Raw genomic sequence first — 24,458 nt, forward strand, 5'->3', positions numbered from 1 at the left:
GCCAAGCCAAGCGGAGTCGAAACCTAGCTCTGTGCAACCGCCCAACTACACACATAGGACCTTCTAACCTCTGGCCCTCCCCCCCCCCCCCCCCCCCCCACCCCTGCATTACCCCTCCCACTCTCTCTATTCATTCATACTTGTGAGCCATCACTTCTAACTTCACCCTGTATCCAACTTCGTTTTGAGTTTTATGCTACTCCCTCCCTCTCCCCCACCCCCCTTTCGTCAACAGATATAATATTTTCACCCTATGTCCAACCCCTATGTGTTTCAAACATATCACCCCCCCCCCCCCCAACAATATATTAATTGTATGTCCAAGCTCGTTCCGATTTTATACATACCAACTGACCCCCTCCCCACCTCATTCCTCACCCACCCTGTTATCAATCCATACATCGATGTCCAAGTTGTCATTGGTTTTATTCATTTACTACCTCCACCCCCCCCCCCCCCTCCCTCCACAAACTCCTTCCGCTACACACATCTCCTCCTCTTCACTCCATGTCCAAGCTCGCTTTTCTGTTATGCTACTCCGATCTTTATCCTTCACAAACCAGAACGAAACGATTCTACGGACCCCCAGATGGTAGTGTAAGGGGTGAGGTTTTGGTGGCATAATCACATGCACAGCGCTAAGCACAGGCACAGACACACACACACCACACACACACACAAGGAGGTAGCTGGTGGGGTAAAAGTTGTGTGTGAAGTCGTTCTATTCATCCAGTCAAGAGAGTTTTGTGTTAAATCGTTCATTTCATCGATTCACGTTTCACTCCCTCTCTGTGTGTGTGTGTGTGTGTGTGTGTGAGTGGTTTTTTTCTTCCTTTTTTTTTTTTTTTACCCTACTTTCTCTCGCAGGAGAATTGGTTTTTTGGGGGGAGGTATATTTTTGTATGTGTTCCTGCAAGAAAAAGTGTGTTTTTGCCTTCCGGTGCTTTTCAATAAACTGTCTGCTGTCAGTTTTGCTTCGTTTGTTAGCAAATAGTTGTAACAAGCCCTCCTGTCTCTCACAGACAGCAGACACGCGAGCAGACAGGTAGACAGACAGTCAGCCAAAGAGAAGACAGACCGTCAAACTATCCAACAGCACTGACAGACACACACACACACACACACACACCACACCACACACACACACACACACACACACACACACACACGCACACACACCCTCCCGACTCCCCCCCCCCCCCACACACACACATAGAGGGATTGTACATCCAAAAGCTCTAGCTTCTCACATTTATGTTGTCTTTACTGCAAGATGGAAAAGTTTGGAAAATAGGGATATAGGAAACGCAGGAGGGGGTTAGGGGAAAAGAGGAAGTGAAGCTAGAAGGAAGAAAAAACGGGTCAGTGGAATTTTATGAACCAAGAACACTTAACACGCAGCAAAAGGCTGTAGAAAGTTTAGGTTAAACGAACACACGAATAAATTAATCTGTAATTGGCGTGCACGCCTGGCACAACAACGGAAGAGGAGATGGAGGATGATGAAAAGGAGAGAGAGATAGAGAGTCATAGAGACACACAGAGACAGAGGGGGGGGGGGGGGGGGGGGGGGGTTACGTTTTCTGTGGATTTTGTTGTCATCCATCCACTTAAAGCAGTCTTACTTATTCTGGTCTTGAATACATTTATTTTCCTCGTGTGTAATTCTTAGTTTAATTGCTTTTTGTTGTTTTTAGTTTTTGTTGTTTGTTGTTTTGTCTCTTCTTTTTTTCATTTCATGCTGGCTGATATTCAGTGACTAACTTACTATTTGCATTTCAGATGATTCAAGCCATTCAAGTTTTACGGTTTCACCTTCTGGAGTTGGAAAAGGTGAGTTTTCTCCTCCCATGAAAAATCGTTTGTTTTCTTTCTTTGTTGTTACATAGCATGTGGGTATTATTTCAAGCAGCTGAAATACCCGTCCTATGCCTTTCTCCCCAAAAAATCTCCCTCCCCCATGCCCCTAGAAAAATCCCGTGAACGAAAATAAGATCGCCGAAGCAGCCATGCGTAAGGAACAAGCCAGAAACAAGTGTCAAATTTCACAACACTCGCCGCCATCTTGGTTTAAAGGCGCCTCCACCGTATACCTTCTTTCCCGGCAGCTAGTATGGTCTACTCGGCAGCGTGTGCGGTTATTTCCTGTTCGAACTGTTAGTTTTGTGGGTTCAATATCTGTGTACGCCAGTGAGGTTTGGTGCTGTTGAAAGACACGTTGAACATTGAAATGAAAGATTGCAGGTGACCCTTGCAAAAGCTCGTCGTTTTTCTTCTCTGTTCAAACAGCTAATTTAGTTACCTCAGTCAGTCAGAGTATGCCAGTGAGGTTAGCTGTTGAGGGACATACAGAAAATTGACATGAAAGATTTTAGGTGACCCCCGAAGCGATAGATGTAGGAAGCGGTTTGCTGTTGAAACACGCGTTCAAAACAAAATGAAAGGTTTGAGGTGACCCTACCAAAAGGTTGTTCTGTCGGAAACTGTAGACCTGGAAAAGACTTGCGGTTGAAACTCGCGTCGAAAACAAAATGAAAGCTTGTAGGTGACCCCTGAAGAGGTTTGTCCTGTTTGCAGCGGTAGGTCCTGAGAATTTAAATAGGGAGAAAAAAGTCCCGATTTTTTGTGATAACTGGCAAGACTTCTGAGACTTCATTAGGCAAAAATGTGTGCCACACCTCTCGTTGAACAAATACGGCGTTTCTACTGTTCGTGTTTTAAAACACTTTGCGAATATCCGGGTACCTAGCTGCGAGGTTATTCAAGATAGGGGTTGTAGGGGAGGGAGGCAGAAGAGAAGTATACCGGTTGAGAGAGAGAGAGAGAGAGAGAGAGAGAGAGAGAGAGAGAGAGAGAGAGAGAGAGAGAGAGAGAGAGAGAGAGAGAAAGAGAGAGAGAGAGAGAGAGGGAGGGGGGGAGAGAGAGAGAGGAAACATTCAAGAGAGAGACAGACAGACAAGAGAGAGAAGGTGGAAAGACTCAACGACGATTGTAAACCAGACATTTCTACACACACACGCACACCAACCAAGCCAAGGCCCTTTCTTCAACCCCATCATAAGCTGAGCTCGAAATCTCTAGCTCCTCACACGCTCACCTCGCTATTCCTTGGAGATGCCTCCGATAACCTCAGGAGGAGGACTAGAGTCCTCTAGCCTAGCGCCCAAGACACGGGATCGTGTACGATGCCTCACGACGGCGGAATGCTGGCCGCTAGCTTTCTAGGGTCTCGGGCCCCGATAACGCAGGTTCGACGTTCTGCTCTTCAAATAGACCGCTGCACGATAAGGAAGAAACGGAGCGAATGGTGAATGCAGCCAACCCCACTTCACTCTTACACGACCTTCGTTTTCATCCAGAAAATGTCTTTGTGCAAAGAGCACAGATGGAGATAAACAAGGCATTTTTTTTAAGGTGCATTGGTGTTTTTGTTGTTTCCCTGTCTAGTCGTTTTTAGCTATTTCTGACTACCCTTTATTTTTAATTTTTTATATGAAGTCTTATATCGCGCGCGTATCTCCAGACTCGGACTCAAGGCGCAGGGATCTATTTATTATTTCACTTATGCTAGGAGGAGAAAGTTAGCAAACAACAAAAGCAAGGTAGAGGAGATATGGGACGGGATATAGAATCAGTGAACAACCGAGCATTCCATTATTGACATGAAGGATATTTATTATTTTGAAAGTGAGGATTGTTGTCTTTGTTTGGCTTTCCACCTCGTAGTGTTATCAAAATGTTGTGCAGTGCAGGAAACTGCACTCGGAAATAAATTAGTAATTAAGAAATCATCGATTACATTTGGCCAATTCCATTCTTGTTCTTGGTGACTCATGAAAGTTAGCTAGTTTTTCTCGCTTCACTCTTTTTGTGGCTTAATCTTCTAAATTATGGTCATTTTGGCATTTTTTGTTGTTTAACGCTCGGGTATGTACTAGAAATTAATGACGAAGTAAGTATTTTGTATCATGATTTTCGTCGCGATATAACCTTCGTGGTTGAAAACGACGTTAAACACCAAATAAAGAAAGAAAGAAAGTATCATGATTTAGTTGAAAAAAAATCTTCTTAAAACCCACAGAATAAGACCAGGTAGACAGAATGCATTGCTTGTGTGGTCGTGAATACGTCTGCTCGTAGGGGGGTAGGCCACTTTTCGGGACTTCTCCTATCGACCACAAACGAGAGTAGACAAAAGGGGGAGAACTCGTGGCGACCGCACCTTTTGTGTTGTCATTTGCCAGCCTGTAGCGGTGATATCTCAGAGAAGGAGAGAGGGAGACAGAAATTGGTGAGAGGGGGGTATGTCTGAGGGGTGCAGTATGGCCCAACTGATAACCAACTCAAACAAAATCTCGCCACCCAAACTGAGAGACCCAACTGGCCACAAGCCTGCATACCCGCTTTTTCTACAGTTTGCCGGCATTTCGATTCAAAGAAACTGATAACAGGTTCCCTTGAGTTGCTGGGTTTTAAGAGCGGTTTATCAGCGCCGGCATGCGTGCGTTTAAATGGAAATGAACTTGTCGTGTAGCACGATTTTTAAAACAAAATTCACGATGCAATATTTTGTAGCACAATATATTGCGTAATAATATCGGAAGGAATAGAAAGCTTGTCGCAAACCTGTTAGCCTTTGTTTACGGTACAAAACGTCACAGTCGTCTTTACAACGCAAGCAGGTTTTTTTATGCACCGCAACTCAGCAGGAGAACCCCCCCCCCCCCCCCGAAAACAATATGCGCAGGATAGGTCTACTTCCCCGTCCCTCCCCATCCCGTCCCTCACGACCTAAAATATCCAGTATGATTTTAGCTCACTATTCTTCATTAATGTTGCTTCTTGATTTGTTCGTACATCGATCAAAGAAAACCATCCTTAAATTGTTACTTTGTATTTATTGTCAGGTTTATTGAAATACTTGAGTTGGAGCATAAATTAACAATATTTGAAAGTTATTTTGAAACCATGGTGAATTTTAAAATATTGTTGATGGAATTACAAATGTTGCACGACGGCGTAATACGTTTTCTGTTTTCGTTTAATATTTTTTTTAAAGTCGGTTTATTTATTTGTTTAAATACATTCATTCATTTATTGATTGATAAATCCAACCATTCAAACAGTTAATTTTTTTTTATAAATAAATTAACCATTCTTTTTCCAAAACGAAACCAACCAAATTCGGTAAACTGCGATAATTTTACACATTAACAACCAAACTTTACATGATTTTTTTTTATTTTCAGGTGCACGAGTTGTGTGACAATTTCTGTCATCGCTACATCAGCTGTTTGAAGGGGAAAATGCCCATAGACTTGGTCATCGACGAGCGAGATGGGGGTTCGAACCCAACTCCGCAAAAATCGTGTTCCTCCACAAGTACCTCCGTGTCTGAAAACCCCTTGGATCATACTCATTCTGATGTCACCGATCAGGTAAGAACGTTTTTTTTTAATTGATTTTTTTTTGGGGGGGATAGGTTGTTTGGTTGGTCTGGTTGGTGGGTTCGTGGGTGTGTTGTAAGCAGTATGTGGGTGTTTGTGTTGTTGTGTGTTTGTTTGTTTTGCTGATTTAAATGTGTGATTTTGTTTGTTTTAGCAGTGTTGTTAGTCTGTGTGTGTGTGTGTGTGTGTGTGTGTGTGTGTGTGTGTGTGTGTGTGTGTGTGTGTGTGTGCTACTGCTGGTTTGTTTATGTCTCTTGTTTGTGTGCAATTACAACAATTTCATTTGCAACGAACAAGAAAAGAAAAGATACAATGAACAGAAACAAAGCCCATGCACTCGTCATTTTGTCTTGACATTATTTTCCGATTCTCGACTAGTTGTTTTGAGCCTCTGTGTTTTATGATGTGGTTATGGTTCGTGCCTTTGCTGAAGATGGTAAACACAATTTTAGGACACTTATGCGGTTATATTTAGAATGGGGTACTGAATATGTGATTTTTACCGTTATGATAGCCGCTTCTTTTCATATGCGGTTTACAAGTAAGACAACCCCAGCGAGTCATTAGCCAGCCTAGTCGTTTAGTACTTCCTCGTCAGATGGTGTTCTGCTGTACCTATAAGAAATGTGATGGGATTATAGACATTGATTTAGTAATATTCTTGGTGTACACGCGATATTGTCAGAGAAATACGACTGGAGATTAGACATAATGAGTTTGATTTATGAACGCAGCTTCTAATCGATTGAGACAGACTAAATGGGGCCTGCCATTTTTTCAAGCATATATGTCAAGATAATATCGAGCTAGCAAGAAAGTCCGAGGTTGGTGTTTTTTTTGTGCTCGCCAATTAAACCGCGATTTTCTTGTTTTGACGATTTACTTTTTGAGATTTTATTTAGATTAGATTTTGTGTTGAGTACACAAAGTGTCAGGTTGGTTATGTGCTAAAGATTTCTAACTCAAAAAAGGGGGGGGGGGGGAGGGAGAGGGAGGAGGAGAGTCTCTTTCATTAAAAGTCAGAGCGTGGAGGGCTATCTCCAGCAAAGTCGGCTCGACAAGAGTTTGTCATTTGCCTGTTTATCGGCGAGAAATCGACTGGAATTAATCATGCAGAAATTCACCCCGCAAAGACCCCCCCCCCCCCCCCTCCTTTTCAGCAACCCCCCCCCCTCCCCTCTTCCCAATGTATAGGTAGGGGGTCCCTGGTTTTTGAGTTATGACCTAGCCCCCTGTATTCAAGTCCAATGGAAAGTCTGAGGCCTGGGTATTAGGGCTGTTTAGGGGCTGGAGGGTCGGCCTTTTTTGTTAAAATGAAAACTGGCGCGGGCTCTGTCTGTTATATAGCGTTTTGTCGGTCGGTTGTTTGTGTGCATAATTTGTCGGTCTTTTTAAAAAAAACTTTTAAGAGAGTTTTGTGGGTGTTATAGATTCCTTTGCGTTGCCAAGCACATTTAAAGGCTTGAAGGAGTGTGCTTTTACACACACACACACACAACCACACTCGTATATATCTGCAATCAGAAACCTGCTTTGTTTTCGATTTACGGAAAGTTTACTTTAACTTCGCTAATGAGTCGAAACACATTAGCAGATATATTGCTTCTATTAAGCCATGCCATGGGCTTATTTTGTTTAATTTCTGTTGTTGTCAAAACACATCTGTTGTAAGAGCCGTACTATTGAATGACATTCTTTCTTTGTGTTGCAAGAAGATACCTCCGACACACACAAACTCGGGCAAATGTATACATATATAACCAAACAATCAACAGGCAAATGTATACATATATAACCAAACAATCAACAGGCAAATGTATACATATATAACCAAACAATCAACAGGCAAAATGCAATAACATGAAACGGAAAATGAACAAGAGAGAATATGTGTAGTAGATCTTTGATAGCGACGCGCTAACGAGAGAGTTATTGTTACCGATATAAAGTTTCATTTTGTTATCATTCACCCCTTTCCCCCCCTCTGCATGTACATGGCGCAGCCGAGTGGAATCTGCGTTTTCATTTCGCTGTGAAGTCCCGCCGTGATGAGAATAAGGCGTGTTATTGGTGATGGTAGATAAAACAAAACACGGGGAGTTGTAAAGCCACGGAAAACCTGTGTCCCCATGTTGATGTTTGTTGCTAGCAGGATCGTTTATTTCCTCCACGTGTATCGACAGCTGTTTCTTATTAATTGGCTCTGACGGATGACAGTAGTATATACCGGGGGGAAGATTTATCCGTGTGGGGAAACTGTTGGGGAGAAGTCAATTTGAGTGTAGTGTTTGATCTGTTAGAAATGAAAAGTCCTCGCCAGGTTCGATACAGGTATAATTTGGCAGTAAATCCCCGCGTGGTGCGATGCGAATCGAACGCTGGCGTGACAGGACCAATCATGTTATGACAGTTGAAGCATATCATTATATTCGCTCCATCGATCTTATGAAACAACATAGTGATATATACAGGGAGAGAGCAAGGTATTGTGTCTGTGTTGCTACAATAGATGTACGAACGTGATTTGCTGCGTTACTGCTTGTCAGTTTCATCAAATCGCTCTCTCTCTCTCTCTCTCTCTCTCTCTCTCTCTCTCTCTCTCTCTCTCTCTCTCTCTCTCTCTCTTGTATCGTCACTACCTGTCTTTTGAGGACATAATCATTGGTGGTATTTTAAGAATTATTTTCTTCATAATATTATTATTAATTTTTAACGGAAGTGATAATCTTTATATTGGTGTAAGCTGCTTGACGGAAAAAAATACAAAGCTTTATTGGGAGGGTTGGGGAGGGACCACGTTTTGTGGCCTGTTGTTTACAGTTAGTTTCTCGATCTCTGTGTCTGACTTTTTGTCATCTTTCGATATTACGCGAGCGATATATACAGAATAAGCTCACATTCTGCTTCAGTGGGATCATTTTGTATGGGTAAAGTCCGTTTTTGAGCTTATTAATATTATACCACATCCAGCATACACGACCACACATGTTGCTCGTACTATTAAACGAAATAATAAACGATTATGGTATGAACGAACAGGATGTTCGGACATTTTATGACACGTATTCGTCGTCAAATCACTCCAAACATCTGGACTCTATATAAAGTCAAACGGGACCATTAGCTGAGGCGGGGTATTACCTGATCAATAAACTAATGAGTTTTTCGTCCATATAACGATGTTCTTGTTGATTTTGGCTGCGTTTAAATGTCAGATGAAGGCCACTTGGAAAATTATATATTGATTTGTGGTTCACCGAAAGATTGGGAACACAATCAAGTAAGATTTAGAAAATTAGTTCTAAACAAGAAAAACAATTGAAAGAGGAACAATGATGATGATCAACGACGAAAAGTAGTGAAATATCATGTTTGTTTATTTGAGAATAGTTTTATGTTAAAAACAGTGGTTATCCTTGCTATTTTTGGCAAATTTTACTAATAGCTGAAATAAAGAACGGCTTGACTTGTTCGTGTCAAGTTAGCTGCAGTGTTATGAATTTGAACAATCATAACCATCTCACTTAAACTACAGAACCAGAAACATGTTGTTGAACGAAGAAAAAAATAATTGCCAGTAAAACAAACTGGCAGTGTTATATTCATCATAACTGCAGCCGCGATGTTTATATATATAATGAAATATGTAATAAAATAAAACGACAAAAGCTACAAAACAACACCAGAAAACAACATACACGAATGCACAGAAGAAACAGAGTCACCATCGACCCACACAAAAGGGGGAAAAAAGATGAGAAACCGGCGGAGGCCCTAGTCGGAGAGAAACAAAGACATTGGGAAACTGTCATCTTTCGGAGACGGGAAGTATTAACGATCGCGTCTGGCTTTATTAGATGCATTAGGATAGGTATTGACAGTTTTATGGCTTCGTGTTTATCTCGCTTTTGAGCGCGCGCGTGCAAAAGTGATCCGCCTCAGATATGATTTTTGCATAGACTGCCTCCATGGAATGTCTTTCTTGTTTATGCTTTCTTTTACTTGGCTGAAGGAACTGTGAGAGAGAGAGAGAGAGCGAGAGAGAGAGAGAGAGAGAGAGAGAGAGAGAGAGAGAGAGAGAGAGAGAGAGAGAGCACGAGCGCAAGAGAGAGAGAGAGAGAGAGAGAGAGAGAGAGAGAGAGAGAGAGAGAGAGAGAGATAGAGAGAGAGAAGGGGGGGGGGGGGGGGAGAGTGTGTGTTACTAAGGTCTTTTTCTCATAAAATCGGTCGGCTTATTTTTTTTACTTTTCTACTCTCCTTTTAGAAACATGTCAGAATGCTTCACTACTTGTCTGTCTCAGTCCGTACAAGTTGATTAATCACGTTGCATGCTCGTGATGATGTCTAAATCGGTTGTACACTCCTTCCCTCGCCTTTGAGGGCTGTGTAATCTCTATCTGTCAGCGGTTTGACTTCAAACTTGCGCTTCGAGTGACCCCATCACGCAAACACCACTTTCAGATTGTCGTAAAGACCCGCTACAGTTTTAGATAGTCGTAAACAGCGGCGGCACACGGAGACAACACTTTAGCAGGGTTTGACCGAGACAACACGTTAGCGACAAGCAGGGTTTTTAGCACAAGTCGGGGTGGCGTGACACACGCTGGGAATATATAACTCGGTGGGACGGTCTCCTTTAGCCTTTTCGAGAAGGTAAAGAATCAAAATTGACAAGACAAGAAAGACAAGTCATAAGGAGGAAAGAGGTTTTATTATGCCACCCTCTGCGTTATGTACCCGTGTGTACATTCCATGATGACAGTAAACGAGTCGACAGGACAAATAACACGAGCTCCCTGCTCCAGATACCCCGGGTCGCAAAGGGGTGACCCCAATGACCCTGAAAATGATAAATGGCCGACTCGCGATCGTCTGCTGTGGGGAGGAAGTGTCCCCTCGCTTTCAGAACTGGCGCGGACAGGCGTACAACAGGGAGAGGACATTTATCACGATTTGCCTGTCCGACTGGTCTCCCCCCCCCCCCCCCCCTCTTCCCTCCTAGCTTCGGAGTGGTGTAGAGAATGGAAGATGTAGTGGTTGAAATGTGCAAGCTTTTACGGTCAGAGGGTAGTACTGACTTTAAATGTGAAAGCTGCAGAGAGAAAGTAGTAGTTATGTTGCAGTTAGTAGTTAATACTAATTTGCACATCTATCTTTTCAAATGGTGAATAGTGTTGAGGATGACACTGAAAAAGAAAGCATACCATGATTCTGCCCACAACAAATGGGGTTTTTTGTCTGAAGATTGAGGTGCCTTTTTTTCCGCAAATTTGGATAAATCAGGCCTTGAATAGAATCTAGATTATAGGTTTCGAAAAAAAAGGCTTAAAAAATACCAGTACTGAAAAATCGAATTTTCTTGAACAGTTATTTGAAATTAAGAAAGCGTTGACATTGTCAAACTTCACAGATTTGTTCTTGGTCACAGAGCAGACTTGCCACCCACACACATTGTCATTCTGCTCCCTTTGTTTTGCTGACGCAATGTTTATTACGCTGCCAGTGGAAGGGTGGTATTGGCACCACCAATATTGACGCAGAAGCAGAATAGGCCGAATCAGGCAGCTAACGTCTAAAACAATGGCGGCCACTCGTGTTGTGATACCAGACAATTACCAATAATTCTCAGCGCCGGTCAGTCGCGCGATCTAAACCCACTTCCGTTCCGACGGGCAGTGTCATTTTTCCACGGGACGGAGTTTAGCGTGTTTGTCTACGTGTTTACGCATTAGCGTGCACGGCCGGTGTCAGAGTTTGACGGATTGTGCTATGGTCCTCCCACCTTTTTAACGCGGTCATTTGGCCTTTGGCAGCCAGTGGTCACAGGCCTGGGGGCTAACTGCACACTGGCACTTGCCAGCTCAGATTAGTCTTAGCACTTCACTCGTCCGTAGTGGACACCTAATAATCGCAGGTGTGAATTTTTGTTGTTGCAAAGGTCACACAATATATAAGCGTAAGCTTGAGGTCGTGTCCTAAATAATTGTATTGCACTTCACCGTGATTGTGTGTGCTGTCTCGGCGGTTACAATTCTGTTTAAACAATCTTTATTAGCTTTTAAATTTTGTTCCCCCCTTTGTTGAAGTAAGGAACTTTCAAGAATCAAGATATCCATCCCTGCTTTCGCTCACGTTTGACTCTTATTTTCTTTTTTTTTTCGGCAATCTTGCATCGAATGTTGGCCTCTTGGAGTTGGTGTAAAAAGTTGACAGAAAAAGGACGGGCTCGCTGAACTTTCTATGCAAGTGTGCTAGTCTCGCTGGGACGGAGGGAGGTAGGGATCAGAAAAACGAAGCCATTGCAGAATTCGCTTGGCTGCCTCTGTCTCTGTCTCTGTCTATCTGTCTCTCTCTCTCTTTCTCTCTCTCTCTCTCTCTCTTTCTCTCTCTCTCTCTCTCTCTCTCTCTCTCTCTCTCTTCCAGTCAGTTTCCAAGTCTCCCTTGCCCCTCCTCCCCCCCCTACACACACACACACACTCCTCACACTACCCTTTTTTCCTTCAGACCTGCAGGTCGTCCGCCTCAGCGAGTTTTATCGTCTCTGAGCGGTTCCGCCTGCCGTTTCCAGTCCCATAAAAGTGACAGTTTGGAGGTCGCGCTTCGGCTCAGGCGTTTCGATCTCATGATTGCTCTTTACTCAACGTCCTCGTCCCTTCGCTCAGTCCCATGCAATCGCGTGCTGAGGCTCAAGCTCAGTTTCTTCAGTTTGGGCTTTAAGTTTATGGCTGATTGCAGTTATGGTACAGTGACACACACGCGGACATCAGTCGCACTTTGCAGTAGCCTCAAGTTATTGTTTGTGATGACCAGTCGTGAGTGTGTGATGAGACGGTTACGTTAATGCTCTTCACTAAAGGTGTAGACTTTAGCCCCTGGTGAGGAACAGTTGTCACGGGTTATTAGGTATTAGCCGGGTGGATGGCAAGCAGTACGGGTGGATGTCGTTCTTTGACAAGCAGTCGCGAGCGTGCGATGTGATGGTTACTGTACTGCCCAGCGACACATCGTTAGAGGTGTGGGGTTTAGCTCCTGGGTAGGAAAACTTTGACAGGTTGGGTATTGGACAGGTGGATTTCACGGTGGGTCACTTTTATTTTCTGACGACAAGTCGCGAGCATGTGATGTGATGGCTACTATACAGCTCAGCAACACATCACTTAAGGTGTAAACTTTTGCCCCTGGTTAGAAAAACTTTTGACAACTGTGTTGATGGCAAGCAGAAGTCAGGGTGGATGTCACGGGGTGGCTCGCTGCCTCCCGGCTATACTCGGGTCCCGTTGGGAGAGCTGTAGTGGTGATTAAAAGAAGTGACGTGCGAAGGAGGGGTATATCACCTAATACCACCCTGCCACGATGTTGCTTCCCGAAGAGCTGTTTTTATATTACCCTCTCGCTCTGTCTCCCTTTCCTTGCGGGCTTCGGGATGGTTTACTCTTTTGGAAAGAACTTCGTTGCGTGTTCGGTTCCTAACAACTGACCTATTTGCACATTCTTGTTCTTCCTTCTCTTCTTCTTCGTTTTCGCTGATATCCTGTCTAAGCCCTGTTTGTGTTTTTCTCTCCTGCTTAATTACTGTTTGCAGACTTGATTAACTTGTTTGTCTGAGGTCTGTCTGTTTTTTTGCTCATTTGCAGCTTCTTAGGTTTCCACCGCGGTTTGGGTTTTTGTTACGTTCTAATCTTCTTTGAAGCGCCCCAACGATTTCATAAATAGTGTAGGATATCTGTGCCTTTTGTGTACCTATTTTTGCTTTTTTTTCCATTTCGCTTCTTCTTCGGTTCTTTTCAAGTTTTTGTTTGGCGCCAGTCTCGAGTTCATTAGTTCTCTATTTCTTTTTTTGGCTCGAGCTTTTCAGAATTTCAAGTTCTTGTGTCTTCCTTGCAAATTCTCCCCTATTGGTTTTGATGAGAGAGAGAGAGAGAGAGAGAGAGAGAGAGAGAGAGAGAGAGAGAAAGAGAGAGAGAGAGATAGCGAGAGAGAGAGAGAGAGAGAGAGAGCATTATGCATGCGATCCCAACCAACTTTGATGTAAAAAAAAAAAGGGGGAGGGGAAGCTTTTGTAATGCATTTACACGAAATAGGGTTTTAGAGAAATAAAACCTGACGATTTTGAACGATTTGGGGTATTCAGCCTTTCATTTTTTTCGTGAAGAGGAGCACGCTTTCATTTTAAAAGAGAGAGTAAAATAGAAGAAAGAAAAATTAAGTTTTCTCCATGGCCCATTACGACCTCTTCAAGACCCCCCGCTAGGAGACTTGCCGGGTTTCTTATCGGGGCATCACGAGGAACAATTGTCACAAATGGTTATCTCTTTAATGATAATCACAGCCGCAGACAATGCACTTTTATTTTCAGGACGAGCGCTTCTAATGGTGGTTCTAATGGCTCGATTTTTTCCTTTCTTCTGCGTTATAGAAAAGAATCCACCGTTTTCGCAGCACACCCTCTTTGGTGTTTCCACCCTCCCCTTGCCGCCCCACAACCACCCCCAACCACCCCCAACTCTTCCCTGTTCTTCTCCATCTCCCCGCCCACTTTCCTTTGTGTTAGCTAAGTGCTGAAACGCTTCTGCTTTCTTTCATAGGGAGTGCAAGAGTGGTTGAATGTCTGCTGGATGTCTTGTATGGAGATGGGGGAAATGACGATGTCTTTTAGGGTTGATGCTGGCAAGCGAGGATGTAGAAGGTCACGTTGAAGAGTCTCATCCTCTGATCTGGTTCCAGAAATTCGCAGGACAGGAAAGAACACTTGTGTTTTTTGTGTTTTGTTGTGTGTGCTGGGATAGGAAAGAGCAGTTGTCTGCAGCTATCTGTCGTAACCTTTCAGGCATGTAGCCTTTGTGCTTGAGCAGAAAGGACAGCTTGGTTACACTGTTTTCTCTTGCTGTCGTTGGCAAGGAGAGAACAGTGCTGCAAGGCTAAGGTCGAGTAATCGGCTGGTGCACCAGGTGCGCCGTAAAGGTTGGTTGGTCTTTAAATTAAAAAAAATAAAACTTAAAGAAAACAGAGAAAACAGTGGTATTTTTCTTTCACTCATGTTTATGTCTTGGAACGTTGCAGGTTCACGTCCTTTTTTCTTTAGTCATCAGTAATTCTTCTGCTCTTCATGTGTTTCTGGAGGAATCCCAAGCTAATGACCAGTACATATCCCACTAAAGGCTTATTGTTTTTAAGAGGATGTTTGGTTCGAATAGTCACTCGTTTAGAGAAATCTAGAGACGATTTTTCTGCCGTTTTTAGAGTTAGTTTCTGATAGCAAGATCTGAGGTGATTTGGTTAGTCAGGGGTATAACAATGAGCTCCCATCTGTCGAGACTCACCACCAGTGATTGGGTCACGGGTGTACCGATGCCAGCTCACCCGGTTCACCTGAGCTTGCTCACTCAGCTGTTATTATCAGCGACGACCATCGCGCCCCAACTGCTCCCTTCCGCAAATTTGAAACGTGGAGTAATTTTGAATTCACACGTCACTAACGACGAACCCTTTGCCCCTATTTTATGGGTGTAAGATTCCCGAAGTGTGGATCAGATTACTCGCCGATAAAACCCTATTGAGCACTTTTTTCGCACTCGGCTGCCTTTCAGACCCATCTCCGGACCACTGCTCTCCAGCGGTGAAAAACGAAAAGAACTCTAGCCCCTGTCTGAAGGGAAAGAAGAAAAGAAGGCGAAAAAGTAGGGTCAGTGGGCGAAGGGAGAGAAAGCGAGAGACTCGGAGAGAGAGAGAGAGAGAGAGAGAGAGAGAGAGAGAGAGAGAGAGAGAGAGAGAGAGAGAGAGAGAGAGAGAGAGAGAGAGAGAGAGAGAGAGAGAGAGAGAGAGAGAGAGAGAGAAAACAAGCAGACAGACAAAGATCAGAGTGACCGACTGACTTCAGAACATGCTTTTTTTCTCAAGAAGGGCAGGGGGTTTGAAGATTCAAGGATTCACAAAAAAGACAGGCGAAGCAGGAAATTGATGGCAGTAGAGGGGGCAAGGGGATATAAGAACTAAGGGAGGGGACAGGGCAGAGGAGCTGGAGGGATTAATTTCAGGGAATACCTGTAAGTGAAATGCGGCCTGTGTACGTGTTTGTACCGTGTCATCAGCTGTAACGAGAGACGCTCATATGGGATTTTCCAACAGAAGAAGAAAGAAGGGGTAACTAATAGCGTTTTATTTTGAGAATGACCTTTTAGGAGCCATTGCTTTTGAGAGGTTTCGTGTGTCACGGGGTGGGATGGGAGGGAGGGAGAGGAGGGGGGGGTGGGGGGGGGGCAAGGTAAGGGGGAACAGTTGGAGTACGTGTATATATTTTTGTATCGGCCTTGATAACTTGAATCCTCTTGTTGTTGAAGCCCCATAAACGAAGGGCCATCGTTTTGACAGCAAAATGCACTATTAAACATAATCCTCTTTCGCTAAACGATGTTTATCTGGCAGAGAACGCATGGAGAACACCTGACACTCCCCCTCCCAGTCCCCCCCCCCCCCCTTTCCTTCCCACATATAAAACAACTACAACTAAACGACCAAGATACGAGACATCATTCAACCTCGAGATCTTTAACTCCATAGAACGTACCACACAAAAAATCCCAATAAAATCCCCGAGTCCCATGGTAATGAGGCATCGCTTTACCTCTCGGCATAATCACTGTCGCTTTTCGTGTACTGAGCAATTTTCTGTTGGCCACCTTTCCGTCGCCGAGATTTCACCCGCACCCCAGTGGGCCACGCAGGCAAAAGGCGCGCGATGTCGCCGCTCCTATTCACTGGCTTCTGGCGTCGTGGGGCGCGCGATTGGAACTCACTACCGTGACCATTTTGACAGGCTGAAAGGAAATGCCGGATCGTGAATTTCAGAGGTGGAATTAGTCAGGAAAAAGGACACTTTTATAGCAGCTAAAAGGGGAGAGACATATATACATAGAAATACGCTGATGGAGGTAGATTTTTGTGTGTGTATCAGTCTAGAGAATTAAAAAGAAGTTAGTGGCGTCTCTTTCATTCTGAAAGACGGGGTGGTGGCGGCGGCAGGGATTACGAGTAGGGTATTTGTGGTAACGTGAATTTGATGCTGATTATTATTATTATTATTCAATGTCCCTTTTCTTGTTCTGTTTTGTAATGTTAGAATCTGTGTCCTTTGCCTGCAAAAAAAAAAGTCATGGTCGTCTGTGTCTGGGAGAAGTCCGAAGCAGGTTTAATTAAAACAATTGAAAGGCATCTCCGTCTAGTGCCGTTTTAAATCGAAACAAGTCTCGCTGAACCTTGCGCCTTGGTGTCGGCCTTTATGTTTGGGGAAAGGGGATCAGAAATTCATTTGGGATGGGAGGTAATTGGAGAGTTTAACACTGAAGCCACCAGTAAACAGAGCCAGGTAACCGCGTATAGAATTCCCCTCTTGTGTTTCCAGCGCAGTCCCACTAACTTCTTCAGACCCCCGTGTCGGGTTCCCCCCCCAAGCCGACCCCCTCCAGGGACCGCTGCTAAGGACCGGGTGGATCCCGACACCCGTAATTAAACTATTCCCGGGTGGAACATTAGTCGCGGCGTCCATGTAACGGGTAGCGGGTGCCACTTGCAGCCCCTCCCTCCGCTACGTCCCGTCGGACCGGGTGGATCGGGGGTTGGTGCCCCCGGGGTACGATGTCAAGGTGTGATAAGGCTGGACGCGCCGGGCTCGCTCGTTAACCCACGGGTCATTACTGGCGACAAAACGATGACCACTGGGAGGGAGGGACACTGGAAGTGGGGGGGGGGGGGAGGAGACGGGAAGGGTCAACAGGGGAGGAAGGCCAATGGAAGTTGGGGGTAGGGGAGAGATGGAGGAAGAAGAGAATAGGGAGAAGGCAGGGGTTTGTATGATGACCATGGGGGAAGGGGAGGGTGGAGGTCAGTAAGAAAGAGGAGGAGGACAGGGGGTGGTAGAGGAGGCGGATACACGGACAGAGGGGTCAGAAAATTCATTTTCCTAGGACAAAGTATCGTGGCCGCTAGGCTAGGGGAGGAGGAGGGGCAGGGAAATGGACAACTGGTGTTGGTGGCAACCATGACAGCAAATAAGCTGTGTCTGGTCAAACAATCGTTTAATGTTTGCTTTTGTTCCGTTGACATCTCGCACCAAAAAGAATGTCTAGATAGGCTAAATTGATACTGCCAGACAGGTATAATGCACACAGTCTATTCTTACTGATACTACACAGGTAGGTCGATGCACACGCAGTTTAATCTTCCTGAAATGACACTACTAGTCCTGGACAGGTAACATGCACACATACGTACACACACTATACAGTATACCTCTGGCAGAAATGCCCCACGCAGAGATAGGGGGTCTGGTAGGTTGACCTCTCGGGGAGGCAACACTGGGTTTTCCACCTGTTCTTATCGGGGCTAATCAGGGCTTTGCTGCAGGAGGTCCTGCACCTAGCCTCTTGACCTGCTGGCCACATGGCGAGGGGAGAGGGGAGGGGTCGACTGGTCTGGACCTTCTGGATTGTAGATCTGTTAGTTTACTAGTTGTGGTCTGACCACAACTGCTGAACGCTAGAAAAACGATGACAACGTCTGTGTATAACAAGTGAAGTTTGGTGCGGCGGCTTGCATTGTTTTGGATATCTTTGTGGAAGTCTGATGCTTCATTTTTTGGCAATTATGTTTTTATCGGTAGGTCTGAAAAAGGTGTAGTATTTAGGCTTACCGTTGAAAAGGACAGTTATGCGGAACGAATCTGCTGGTATCCTATTCCCCACAGTAAGAACCCTTGAGTGGAACAGCGATTTCTATCATTTTCAAGGTTAATGAATTAATAACCTCACTTTACAGCTCAATTAACAGCAAAGCCACATTTGTGTGGCAAAGCCTGCTGTGTAAGAAGACATACCGTCATTATACACGATAACCAGTAAGTACCAGACTCGTAGCGTCCGCACAAAGAGGTTTGCTGTTGGCTGTGATCATTATGACTTGACCGTAAGTGGCGCGGAGAACGACGGAGGGCGCTAAGGAGGAGCAGCCCAGTATGGTTCCATGCAATGCTTACCGCCACTAAAAGACTTATGCTGTTGGCTTTGAGCGCTGTGATTAAGACATGGTTGCGTGCGCTCCCTTGCCTAAGGTGTTCTGTTTAATTGGCAGGTATTAATTCTGCGGAAGTTGTACTAATTAACTGTGAAGAATTTGATATGTCTTTGATCCACATATTGCTTGAGAAGTAATTCTGACTTTCGGGGTCCCCCCGCTCACACATCTCTCCCCCCCCCCCCCCCCCCCCGTTTTTTTGTACAGGTACGCACACATAACATTATTTCACCAACATCACCACAACGCAGCAACAACAAAACAGATCATCAACGGCACCATCACCACCAAACATAACAACATAGCGGTTGAACTGCAACGCCAGTTCGATGACTCAGGTTTAGACACGTCCAAAAGCTGTGTCGATATTAATGGTGCATTGAAAGACACGGTCACACCTGTCGCAAAGTGTGAAAAGAAGCAAGAATTATGAATAAAAGTTAAAAAGGGAAACATACGACGCATTGATAGCACTGTTCATTGTCGCGGTGAGATCATCTAACATACATCATTTTTTTTACACCAGGAAACATTAAACCTGATTTCGTTAAAGATAACGGCAGATAAACTAGCATCAATTAGCAACAGAAGCAGCCAGTACTGGCTGTTATTCAGCCACAGACACATGCAAGTAGACAGCAGACAGACAGACAAATCCCCGACAAACAGCAGAACACAACTACTGGACCCTGGTAGCACTGTGTCCAGGAGGCAGGCGCTAATCTGGTGTACCAATTTAGCTCACTCCACAGGCGCTCCAAGCCTCTTAACCAAGGTGTCCATCCTCTGTCTTGGTCAGATCTGTCCTGGCCAATTTCACCGGACCTCCGTGACACCCTGAAGAAGGGGGATGCGGGGAGGAAAAAGGAGAGGGTCAAGGGAAAAAGGTGGAATGCAAGAGAGAAAAGGAGAGGATCAAGGGGAAAAGGGGGAAGAGTGAGGATAGGGGTGAGGGTTGTGATGACCAAGGGGGAGATGATGTCCATTGGATCCGGTGCTAGAGTCGCGGGGCCATCTCTATCGATCTGGTCAGCAGTGTGTTTGCAGGTCGTTAGAGCGTCATCAGCTCGCCTGCCACTGGACATTGCCTGGACGCCCAAGATGCGGGCGCGGGTCGTTAAACGATATTGGGTGGACAGTGTCCAGTGTCCGCAGCTCCTTGTTTTACTCTCTTGGTCCATCCTGGGTCTTCTGGTTAGATCGCGGGGTTTAGTATCAGTGGATGAGTGGAGTACCATCTTCTGCTCTCTCTCTCTCTCTCTCTCTCTCTCTCTCTCTCTCTCTCTCTCTCTCTCTCTCTCTCTCTCTCTCTCTCTCTCTCTCTCTCTCTCTCTCTCTCTCTCTCTTTTACTTTTATTTAGGCAGTAAAAACACAAAAAAGACATTTATGCCGTAAGAATGTTTCTCAGTTATTCAATACTTTCGTATCCTTCTATATTTTTTTGTTGACGGAAATTTAGGAACGCTCAAGGGTTTTTAAGGCTTGTGTTCGCGTGCCGTTTTGACGTTTGGGGACATTTATATTTTGATTTATTTAGGGTTTTTGTGTGTGAGGTGCTATCATTGTGAACATGATTGCATGCTGGGTCAGCTTACTGAAATACAAGCCAACACATACACATTAACAAGATAGGCGAACGCATGTGGTGCGTTTGGGACTTCATCAAAAATAGTTTCATCAGGTTGCAGGTTTCAGTTCCGCCTGTTTTAAATCTAATGTTTGTGTCTCTTGCGCGATCAATTTCTGATGTGGCTTTGTTTCAAATATAAAGACGTAATTACCAGTGCTAACATCGTCAGCAGCTGTGTCTTTGTACCTGGTATTAGGACTTGGCTACGTGGAAAGCGGCGGCAAACTTTTTACACTTGTTTCGCCCCCAAATCAAAAAGTAATCATAGCTCTGACATCTGTTGTGTCATTATGTCGTTGTAGGAAAGTGAGCGGGGCAGATATTTTATAAACCGTTCACCGTTGCAGTGGCAGTGCAGTTGAAAGCTGGGGCGGAAGGGGAAGGAAGAGGGGGTAAGGAGGGGGGGTGGGGGGGGTGGTGATGATGGGAGGGATGGTGGGTAGAGGGCAAGAAGAGCGGGGATTGTAGTGAACAAGTTTAAGAATTGAAATGTGGAACATTATGTACTTGTACCGGCATTTCAAACATTTTCGTTGCGTATTTGAGCTAAAAATGGTGTTTTCCTTTTTTTTTTTTAAGGAGAAAATAAATATCAGTAAAGATGATTTTCTTGAGTGATCGTTGTTTCTTAATAAACAACTGCAGTGGTTGTTTTTTGCATGCTTACCTTACATGTGTCTTTGTTTTGTATTATTCACGTACATTTTCTTCTCACTAATTGTTCCTAATTAAGATCTGTTTAAGTAATAATAATACGTAGCCAAGGGTGTGTGGTGTCTTTTTCAGGCTTGGTCTGCCCATAGGCTGCTTGGCAACCACAGTGTTTACGGTTCAAATCCGCAGTTCTGACCGTGAGTTGGTCCTTACTCCACACCTGTTGTTCAAAGTGCCCCCCTTTCATGCGGACCACATCTCCAAAACTTGACTGGGTTGGTTCTACTTGACTGTGCTTAAAATCTCGACAAACACTTGGGGATATATAAAGAAGTTTTCGAGTGTAAGTTTTCTAAGATGCAGACCACAGTTCCAACTTTGACTGGCTTGGTTCCAATCTATATTCATGACTGTGCTTAGAATCTAGATCAAAACTTGTGGAAAGGTGTTTCTATGTACACGTTTTCTATAATGGCGACCCACAGCTACAAACGTGACTGGTTTGGTTCCACTAAATAACTATAACTGTATTTTGAATCTTGACCAGAACTTGTGGGTTGAAATACATTTGTAGGTGTAAGTCGTTTTGTTTAGGAATATACTAGTCAGTCGGAGAGATGTGTGTAACTGTGATAACAGTTTGAAAGTTATTGCACCCACACAAAGCGAGCTTCGACTCAGTGTGAAATGAACTTGACTGATTTGTTTCAATTTATATCCATGACTGTGCGTAAAATCTGGACCAAAACTTGTAGACGGAAAGCAGTTTCTGCGTGAAAGTTTTCAAAGACGCTACTAGTCAGTCTGAGAAATATGTGTAACTGTGATATAACAGCTTGAACGTTCTTGCACTTGCACAAAGCAAGTTTCGACCATGAGTGTGTGAAATAACGTTAACGACACACTAGATGAACTTTGCTGCAAAGCTGTGACAACGAGACGACAGTGATGCATCATTACCTGCTCGAGTGAACAAAACGAAAAAAAGAGGAGTTAATCTTCAGGAAAGATGCAATGTTGTGGCGCTCAACATGGGACTCAACGGCTCGGCGCAAGATGGTGGTGTTTTGACGTGTTACATGGACAATACTAGCAACATAACATTTCAGAAACAGAAAACAATATATGTTTTGTTCTCCCTTTGTCTGTTTCGTTTTCCTCTTTTTTTGTTGTTGCGACATTCTGCCAACTCGGCAGCTGTTTTTATAGAACTTGGTGTCACTGTGACCTGGGGTTAGTGGTTTTGGTTTTACAAACAAAGAAGGAGTGATGTCAGTGGGAGTATTACGTACTTTTCAACACTGCCAAAGGCAAAGGTGGATTGAGCGCTGACGAGTGACATGCACTAGGCTTAGGCAAGTACGTGTGTGCATGTGCATTTTTGTATTGTCTCCGACCCCCTTTTTGTGTGCTAATATTGAAGGTTATGAAGTGAACATTGTGGTTTTGTTTGGACGTCATTGTTTTGCTCACCTGTGAATGTTTACTTAGATGAGCTGTTTTAATTTGATAACCACGCACCCTATTGTGACCAAGCCAAATAAAATGACTTTTTATCTTTTGTAAAAACATTTGTTCACAGCGTCCACCTGTTCTTTGTTATTTCGTATTAGCAGCTGCATGTAACACTATCATCATGAAAATCATCATCATTACTATCCCATTAGTTTGACTTGTCACTATCACATTTCCAGAACACATATTTTTGTACTATATACTTATTATCTGATTGAATGCAATATATGTGATCAAACAAGGAGCAATCGAGCAAGCAGTCAATACCAGTCATTCATTCAGTCAAGCATCCAACCGAGCAAACAATCAAGCAACTAACAATCCACCCAACCAATCAACCAACCTACAAACCAACCAATCGCTCTCAAAATCAATCAACCAATCAATCAACCAATCAGTCAATCAATTCTAGAACATTTTGTTTGTCCCGTTTAAGACATTACAAAACAACTTAACGTCAATAACCAAAAAAACACCCACCAGGATGAAAATGAATTTCCTTCAAAGTATAATATCATCCTGCCACTGCAGAAGCGTTCATTCAAACCTCACAGTACCCGACCAGCACCAATAAACAGCACCACAGAGAAACTAGTGAGGCTCAAAGCTGGGGCCTGTTTTGACAATTGGCAGCGTGATAGTAACTGGGTCTTAGCCATCATAAAGCCAGACACTTGACGGTTGCAGTTTTGGGCTGTGCAAACAACCGGTGGTGGTCACGAGCAAGCAATATCGCCGTTATGGACCGTAAAAGTCGCATGTAGCGCCACTGCTCACAATTGCTGTTATACCTCGTTGACATGTGGTCACAGTATGTTTAGAGAGTCTTCGCTGTAATTTGGTTGCTAGCTTGTACTATTCTGTCTTTGTGTATGTAGCACATGTGTCTAACTATTAGGAAGCAAAAAGACAGAGTTAGTGGAATATACACATTATCATACACTGCTAACACATCACCATTGCCCTTCAAATTCTCCTTGGGGGATGGTGGTGGGGTGGGGAGGGGGGGTCACATATTATGACCCGTGTAAGGAATGCCTGTCACTGCACTTTCACTGCTGTAAAAATAGCGATGCGTACGTGCATGCCCCCATTTGGAATAACGCTTTAGCCAAGGAATCCCACTTCTTCCCAGGCCTTTATAGTAGCTCTCAAGGGCCGCGGCAAAAGCCATATAAATTTATAGGGGTGTCGAGTGTCGGTTATCTGCACATAAGTGAACGATCATTTGAACTTTCTCTCTCATGAGCCTTCACAAGATCCCACCCTTCTAAAGTCGGTCTTTGGGAGGCATCGTCACGACTCTGGGAGTAATATTGATCACACTGGGTTTTGTTTACTTTGCGTGATTTATTCCTGGCCAAGTCGTCTTGTCTGCTCAGCTGATGCTATGGTGAATATCATTCAGTGCAAAGATGAGTGGGAAGATTTCTGACTTTGGAAGACTGACTGACAGTGACCAATTTTTTTGACTTAGTATGAGTGAAAAGTGTGTGGGAGTAAGACCATCCTTGATAGTTCTTTGAGGGTTAGGGGAACACAATTTATTTATTTATTTTTGTAATTACTGTTGTTGTTGTTTTTAGCCAACTGAATCATATTTCTGAATTAATCCTGTATTTAAGCCTGTATTTATCTCTGTATTTATTTATAAATTTATTTATTTTGCTGCTGCACCAGCATAGTTCACCGCTGCATTCAATCACCGTTGCTTCGCTCCGGCTCAGTTTTGATTATAGACGCTCCAGAATTGGATCAGCGCGAAAATTCCCTTAGTCCTCATTCACCCAAGTGGAAGCGAAACCTGCTCCCCTTCAGTGCCAAGAGAAACAGGAATGCAGAGAAAAGGCAATGGCTGGGAGGAGTGTGGGGAAGGGGGAAGGGTGAGTGAATAAGACCGATGACGGAGGGTGCTAATCCAAGACGATTGATTGTCCAGCAGTTTCCCGCTTGTGCAGTCTCCCTTCCTGCCGCCATTGTGTGTGAGTGTCTGTGTGTGAGAGTGTGTCTCACTGTCTGTATGTACGGCAATGGCAGTGGCTTGCTGCCTCTCTCTCACACACACACACTTCACTCCACCAGTCACTCGCCTGTACTGTAAAAGGACAAGCTTTCGAATTTTCATTCAAAATTGAGGGCCCTAAAG

General features: G+C 44.2%; 1 protein-coding gene across 4 annotated transcripts in view; it reads left to right on the forward strand.

Moving 5' to 3' along the window:
• The window catches only part of LOC138953640 (homeobox protein Meis1-like), a 261,812-nt gene that overhangs the window by 69,610 nt on the left and 167,744 nt on the right, over positions 1-24,458 (forward strand). For all 4 annotated transcript variants that reach the window (XM_070325516.1, XM_070325514.1, XM_070325518.1 and 1 more), the window contains 2 exons: positions 1,783-1,833; positions 5,250-5,438. In XM_070325516.1, the coding sequence (XP_070181617.1) occupies positions 1,783-1,833; positions 5,250-5,438 (240 nt within the window). The remainder of the gene's footprint in view (positions 1-1,782; positions 1,834-5,249; positions 5,439-24,458) is intronic.

Source organism: Littorina saxatilis, linkage group LG17 (genome assembly GCF_037325665.1).
Source record: "Littorina saxatilis isolate snail1 linkage group LG17, US_GU_Lsax_2.0, whole genome shotgun sequence".
NCBI classification, from domain to species: Eukaryota; Metazoa; Mollusca; class Gastropoda; order Littorinimorpha; family Littorinidae; genus Littorina; species Littorina saxatilis.